Source organism: Heloderma suspectum, chromosome 1, assembly GCF_057233095.1.
Source record: "Heloderma suspectum isolate Gila_16-S chromosome 1, 16-S_ref, whole genome shotgun sequence".
NCBI lineage: Eukaryota > Metazoa > Chordata > Lepidosauria > Squamata > Helodermatidae > Heloderma > Heloderma suspectum.
In genome coordinates this window covers 251,674,998-251,682,847 of record NC_139458.1, presented here as the reverse complement: position 1 = coordinate 251,682,847, position 7,850 = coordinate 251,674,998, and the positions used below count along the sequence as shown (strand labels likewise).

At 45.5% G+C, this 7,850-nt stretch overlaps 1 protein-coding gene across 1 annotated transcript; it reads right to left on the bottom strand.

The window, feature by feature from the left end:
- Nucleotides 1-581: 581 nt before the first annotated feature.
- On the bottom strand, nt 582-4,338 carry LOC146358952 (uncharacterized). The gene is made up of 4 exons (XM_084809947.1): nt 4,242-4,338; nt 3,433-3,525; nt 2,725-2,792; nt 582-1,064 (listed from the first exon to the last, which is right to left on the bottom strand). The coding sequence occupies exons 1-4, from the start codon at nt 4,336-4,338 to the stop codon at nt 582-584; spliced, it is 741 nt and encodes a 246-aa protein (XP_084666073.1).
- Between the last annotated feature and the right edge of the window lie 3,512 nt (nt 4,339-7,850).

Here is a 7,850-nt window from a genome sequence, read left to right as displayed (position 1 = left end):
TGATTTCTTAGGGGGTATCTCATGATGTTTTCAGCTTTCTCTCTTGAGCACAGCCTATGGAGACATTCCCCTCCCAAATAAATGGAAACTAAATAACTGTATAAATTCAGTTTTTAAGAACAGGGGAAATAATCAAATTTCACAAACATCTTTTGCATGCAAAATGTGCATGGGATTATGAGAGCAGCAGAGACTCATTGTTGTTAGCTTGGTATAGTGATTGCTTATTATCTGGCTCATTTGAGGATGCTACTTGAACTCCACCACCAAGCACTGGAGATCAAGTTCTACTTTTCTTGTGCTACTAGGCAACTTCCAAAAATGGGGTTGAGCAGTGGTCCAATAAATGTGGGTTTTGTGTTGCAAGATGGGCGTAGGATGAAACAATAAATTCTACTTCTCTATGCATTTTGCCCTCATTAATCAACATGCCCACAGAAAGCTCTTGGCTGGAGAGTGATAAAAAAACATTTCAGGCTTTCAGCACAGTGACATAATGGGGAATGTTTACTTAATGATACTTGGAAGGTAGCGGTGTACACTTTTGGTTCTGGGCAGCAGTTGATGTGTGGATGCCCCTCTTAGTGGAGCGTCCTCCAGTCCCTATGATAGCATGGTTTCTGTGCATTGATAGAAGAGACATTTGGGGAGAACAGCTTCTCTCTTCCTTCGGGAGGCATGGCTTCTTCAGAGAGCTTCTCCTTAGCCCTGGCGGCCACAATTTCCTGGATGATATCCTCTATTTCATTAGATGTTAAGATCTCTTTCTCTGCCCTTAGATATGAGGTCCCTGGAGATGGTAATTGCTCTAACAAAGGTTGCAGATCCCGTATAGTAGCTGGTCGTGCACCCTCTGGATCACACAATTCAGACAACTGTTCCTCTTTAATTTCTACTTTCCCCACCCCAATATTCTCATCTGCATGTGTTCCCTCTCCTTCCCTTTTATTCTCCTTCTGCTCCTTTTTCATTCTGTCTTCCTCGTCCAAGATATTTTGAGCCACGTCCAACATACTAACCCACTGAGGAGAGTAAGGAAGCTTTCTCCATTTTTTTGAGGGCTCCTAAAAATCAAACACACTTTCACATACAGGGTTGACTGGAAACATTTATAAGTTTCTTATATGCATTCATAATAATTTCAGGCAGAGAATATGGATGTACAATGTTACCATAATAAATTTTGATCTGCTAAAGTGATGTGCATGTGTGTGTGTGTGTGTGTGTGTGTGCATGTGGGCATGGGGTGGTTGGGGGTGGCTCTATTATATTTTGCTTGTGAGCCTTCCGGGGCCACTGGTTATTGTGGGTGACCAAGTACTGGATGACAAAGATATTAGTACTAATCCAGCAAGATTATTCTTATGTTCTTATGTTGATCAATGCTAGAAAGATCAGAAACAAGAGAGATATTTCTACACTCATAAGGAGCTTCCTTCAGCACCTTCACAGTGTTTCTGACCTCTTCCATGGCTTCTCTTTTCTGCCTACTGTTCACCAGCCCTGTCTCTGTTGCTAGCTTCTTTCATTCTCTGTTGTTTCCTCAGGACAGAGGTAGACAATATGGACGTTGTGTGGTGGCAGCTGAAAGCAAATGCCCTCCTCCCCTCCTGATAACACCTAACAGAATAACACACATTACATGATGTTCTTCATGTTAAGTTTACCTGCTCCTGCTCACTTTCACTGGCTGCCGCTTGCAGGGCCTGGAAAACTCAATGCAATCAGTGAATACAGCTTATGAAATTGACACATGGTAAAGTTTTCTGCCATGTGGTCAGTTGGTGCTTGTGAGTCTTGTATCGATTGAGGTAATTCTCTGCTGCCTGATGTTTTTGTGCTGCTTTTATATTTGTATGGTTTGGGATCGGTTGTGAGGCAGCATATAATGCCATTAATAAACAAACAGATTATCTATATTAATGGAAATGGGGTGTGATTCACCCCTCCCCACTCAAAGCAGATTTCTGTGTGGTAAGGTTATCAAGTGGTAAGGCTTCTTCATATTTCCCATGTGACTGGATTGCTGTCTGTATTAGTGATCTGTGGTTGATGAGGTTGAATGGGGAAGGTGTTACCCTGAGCTATGGAGTTTCATGGCCTGAGTCATTTTTCAAGGAATGGCTTATCTCTCCTGATTTTACTCCATGGATTTCAGATTTCACAATCCCAAGTGTTGTTTAACATTGAAAGACTTATGCTGCGATCCTATACTCACTTACCTAGGAGTAAGCCCCATTGAACTACTTCTGAGTAGACATGAATAGGATTGCTTGGTTAAAAAGGTTTTCTGAGAGATTTTTGTCCATTCATTTTCATTTTATAGTGGGTGTGTTTGAGCCTTTTCCTTTTGCCATGAAACTCTACTGTGTTGTCTCAGACATCATGTTAGTTTGTATGTTTCCATGTTAGCTTGAGTGGTTCTAGCATGGGGGGGGGGTGCAGCTTGTCAGGGTGCTGCTAGCCTGGTTGTAGGGTTCAAATCATTCCTTTCTGTCTGATGCTGGGTGTAGAGTAGGTCACTTTGGCTGCTTTGGGTGCTTTTTTTTGTTTTTGTTTTTAACAAAAACTGGGATATTCCACCACCACAACTACCACTAGGAAGTCAGGCAAGCCATCATGCAGAAAGAGTGATGCAGTGATGCAATCTGGCCTTATTCTTAGAGCAGCCTAAATGAATGTTTCTGATGCTTCTGTTAACCTCACCATTATAGGAATTATAACTCTTGGTGCTAGCTTTCCAAGGTTGGCGTTCTTGAACTCCACAGATGACTGGGATGCTTGGAACAGACCTGTGAAAAGATGAATGAACATTGTGGAGGATTAGGAAATGGTCACATGCTTATTTAGAGGAATGTTTGCAGATGCTTTTGGAATGAGGCTACAGCAAAGCTGCATGTATGTGTATCACACGAAAGAGTGCACTTGTCACTGGGGATCAGTGAACCCAATGAGATGCCTTTTGGTTTGGCTTGGGTTTTTTCCAAGCCTCTTGTTCCCCAAATTGGAGGAAAACCAGAGAAGTTCTCTGAGCCAGACTAGAGCTTTCAGGTCACTCCACCCATGGCTGTTTGCTGCCACTCAGGCCAATGCCATCATCGCCCATTGCCAACATGGAGTTCCCCCCTTCCCTGTCTCTTCGGAGTAGGAGCAGCAGCAGTGATGAAGGACAAATGTAAGTCTTCCCCCTCCCCTATTGCCTGCCATCAGAAGTGCTGAGTGTGATGGATTCTGGGAGGGTAGTTGGTTTAAGGCAGGGGTAAGCAACCTGGTGCCCTCCAGATGTTTTGGACTAAAATTCCCATAATCCTAAACTATCTGGGGCTTATGGAAGTTGTAGTCCAAAATATCTGGAGGGATACACCCTAATCCTATAGTCCTACCCAGCTGTAATTATGCATAAAGAGTCCATAAGTGTATTCTTTTACCTACCAAAGATGGAAGGAACGGGTTCCAAGAGAGCTGACTTCTGCTCCTCTTTCTCCTTCTCTTCTTTGCTCATATTCGAAATGATCTTCTGCTTCCCTGTATGTGCAGGGGAGAGACATAGGCAAAGCTGAGTGGTGAATGTGGAAATGCAGCTTTCTCTTTGCAAATAGGTTGACTGAGGAAAAATGCTCACGAGAAACAACAGAGTATTGTGTGCAAGTACATGAGACAGGATATACATTGACCAACCCAGCAGAGGGCGTGTTACACCTCTGAGAAATGGATTCTGCCTTGGCACTGGAATTTGTGTGTGTGTGAGAAGACTGACTTCATGCATTGGCTCCAGGCTCCTTCTGTGGACAGGAGGACTTTCCCCAACTTAGCACAAGTTTTGTGCATAAAAAGAGGGAACTGAAATCCAACAGTATGCTTCTGTTAGCATAAGGTACGGTGCGATTTCTTACACAGTGTCTTAACATGCATACTAGCACATGGCCTTGAGCAACCTCTTGCACAAAGTGTTGTGCAACTGCAACAGCTCAAGATACATGCACAATCTCTTCAACAAAATCCTGCACTGTGTCTCAAGATGCATGCTTCTGCTGAATCTGTGCTGTGCAAAGTCGTCTTCCAATAGCTTTCCCGGAACAGTTTTCAGAACAGCTGTGCCACCAGAATTTCCTCCACTAGTGTACCTCTGGATGTTAAAGGTCTAATTAAATTATTTTTGAAGCCAGTTGTTAAGAGGGAAGGGTAACCTGGAGAAATGAATGTGTATATACAATTGTCTTTTTTAAAACATTGGTACCTACCTACCACTAGCAGCAAGGGCTGTCTCTGAGTCCAAGGAATTTGCTTGTGATCGTTCTTTCTTCTCTTCCTCATCATCTTGTAGATCCAGTTGAGCATTTATCTACTCCTCTGACAGTGCGAGAAGGGAGTTTTAGTCTCCTTCAATGTTCATCAACAGATGCATATATATATATATATATATATATATATACACACACACACACACACACACACTATATATATATTTATATACATAAATTTATTTATGTATTTATTATAATATTTCCATTAATATTTATAAAATAAAAATGCAGGATGGGCTACAAGAGCATCATTCCACTTCTGATTCTCAACGAACAGAAAGTGTGGCCATGGTACTTCAAATTCCTTTCTGTGACTGAGTCTTTCTTTCCAATGAATTCCTCTCAGTTTTTCCATGAAACCAACAGTGATTTTACAATTTTTATAGCCTTTCAGAATCACTCAGTATTAGGAATGTCAGAGAATTCCGCCATGGATCTCGGTGAGGCCGAATGCCAGTGCATTCCACGCCCCGAAATCCGTGGCGGAACGAAGCCCCCTCGCCCCGCGAAATGGGCCCAGGATGGAGCACGTACCTGCTGCCGTCCGCGCTGCATTGCGAATGGTGGCCGCGGCTGCCATTTGCTTCTTCCATATAGCTGTGATAGGCTACGTAAATACTTACGTAGCCTATCACGGCTAATGCAGGGATACCATTTGCGTCCCTGCAGAAGCCGTGATAGGCTATGTAAGTATTTACATAGCCTATCATAGCAAAACTAGGGGTGGACAAAAGTCCCTTACCTGTCATCGAAGGACGTTCGCGGTGGGGGGGAGGCGCTTCGCTGCTCCCCCCGCGAAGTTCAGGCCGGGAAGGGGAGGCTTCCCGCCTCGCCCCGGCCGAAATTCAGGCCGGGGGGGAGGCTTCCCGCCTCGCCCCAGCCGAAATTCAGGCCGGGGAGGAGGCTTCCCGCCTCGCCCGGCCGCGAACGCGAAAGTTTGAAAAAAAAACAAAAACGCCCCCTGATAGGCTACGTGACGATTAACGTAGCCTATCACGGCTAGATTTGCAAAGTCAGCCGTGATAGGCTACATCAATCGTCACGTAGCCTATCACGGATGACTTTAAAAAAAAAAAAAGCGCGTATGCTAATGGCGGCCCCCATAGGGAGCCGCCATTCGCGTTCCTTATTTAGTCGCTGTAGTCTACGTAAACGTTTACGTAGACTACGGCGAAAATAAGGGCAACGCAAATAGCGTTGCCCTTATTTTCGCCGTAGTCTACGTAAATCTTTACGTAGACTACAGCGACCAAATAAGGAACGGGAATGGCGGCTCCCTATGGGGGCAGCCATTATCCGTACGCGCTTTTTTTTTTAAAAGTCACCCATGATAGGCTACGTGACGATTGACGTAGCCTATCGCGGCTGACTTTGCAAATCTAGCCGTGATAGGCTACGTTAATCGTCACGTAGCCTATCAGGGGGCGTTTTTTTTTCTTTTCTTTTATTGCAATGGCGGCGGCGGCAGCTCCTGCCCCGCTCGAACACCCGCCGAACCGCCGGCCGGACCCGCCGCCGGGAGGGACATTCGGCGAAGGTAAGTCCCGTCCCGGGGGGGTGCGGGGGGCGGGGGGGTTCGGAGGATTTCTCCCCGAAACTTGTTCAGGGGGGCGAAAACGTTGGCACTCGGCCCCCCGAAGTTTTGGGGATAAATTCTCCGCCATCCCTAAGCAAAACTAAGGGAACGCAAATGGCGGCAGCTACGGTGGCCGCCATCTGCATTCCCTTTTTTTCCGCCGTGATAGGCTACGTAAATATTTACGTAGTCTATCACGGCAAAACAGACAGGCGCAAATGGTGTAGTGGCTGCCATTTGCGCCCCTCTGTTTTGCCGTAATACGCTACGTAAATATTTACGTAGCCTATCATGGCAGAAAAAAAAGGGAACGCAAATGGCGGCCGCTGTAGCCACCACCATTTGTGTTCGCTGTTTTGTTTTATTTTGTTTTTTTGCCGTGATAGGCTACATAAATATTTACGTAGCCTATCACGGCAAAATACAGGGACGCAAATGGCGGCGGCTACGGCGGCTGCCATTTGCGTCCCTGTGCAGGCTGCCCAGCGGCCGGATGTCCGGCTGTGGGTGGCCCCGGCCAGCGGCTCCGCGGAGTCGCCACGGAGCGGAGCCGGCCGGGTTAGGATTTCGGGGGGAGGCGCGGAGCTCCTCCCCCCCACTGCGAATCACCCCATCGAAAAGGTAAGTGACTTTCTTACACCCCTACTCAGTATCTATGGTGATTTCCAGAATTTTGCATTAAAAATTTTAGCGGAAGCAAAAAAGTCCACGCAAAAAGAATACACTAAGGAGTGAATAACTGGGATAGCAAAACCAGTAATTGTTATGTTAACACAGTATAAGTGGTGGTGGTGGTGGTGGTAGTGGGAAATTCTACAAAATGACCAGCTAGAGTCTCAGGAGAATTTATAAGGTATTTTTGGGATATATGAAGAACAGGGAGTATGGTACAGACTGCGCATGGGCAGTCCACTATTTCTAGGCTGTTCCAGAGGATCCCCTGCGTAGGGATGCTGGAGTAATCTGCTGTAGACCCAAATGAGTCTGAATTCCCAAGAATTTGACCTCCAGAGTCCTCAACAGACTGCCCCCCCTTACCTGCACATCCTCAGATTTCATGCGTGGCGGATCTCTGTCTTTCTAAATGGTGCGATAGGCTAATGGTTGCTGCCATTAGCCTATCGTGGAAAAATTACACTCATAATTGGCCTGTTTTACACCATTTGCAGTTAATAAAGCACTTACTTCTACCTAAATTGCATTGTAAATAGCCACAATTTGGGTAGAGGTAAGTGCTTTACAGCCACAAATGGTGTAAAATATGCCAATTATGGCTGTAATTTTTCCAAGATAGGCTAATGGCAGCTGCCATTAGCTTGTCTCGCCTTTTAAAAAGATGGAAAGCTGCCATGCAAAATCTGGAGGATGCACTATGGCTCCAGGGAAATCTGCGGGCCCCCAAGTGGCCCAGATTTTCCTGTGGTGCACCCCCCCCGGACTGGACATCAGGGGGTTCAGCCATCCCTATCCCTGACCCTCAGGAACAGCTTTTCAGAGAGCATAGGGGGCTGGAGGTGGGGTTGTATGAACTTTGTTAAATCTGTTCTGTCTGTGTTTTGTGGATTGTCAGGCATCTTTCACTCCATCCTCTGCTCATTGAAGAAATCTGATTTTTTTTTTAGGGTTGTACAAAGATTTTGTTCGTGTTTGCAAATGTGCATTTGCGCTAATGTACATTTGTGCAAGTGTGCACTTGTGCTAATGCAAATTTGTGCAAATTCCCCTGAAAGTAAAAGCTGGTCCGCAAATCCTCGGAATCTACCCTGCTCAGAAAAAGCCATTCTGCTGTGAAAATCTGCAGGTTGGATTCATAGAAACTTGAACTCATTTGAATCTATTGCAGATTTCTCTGACATTCCTAGCTGCAGGGGGAATCAAGAAAAATTGCCCCCTTCTTCCAGTGGGAGAGTCCACTGGATCAGATCCCTTCTGCAAATAGAAGGAGCCCTTCCATTTGCAGAAGGGCATGT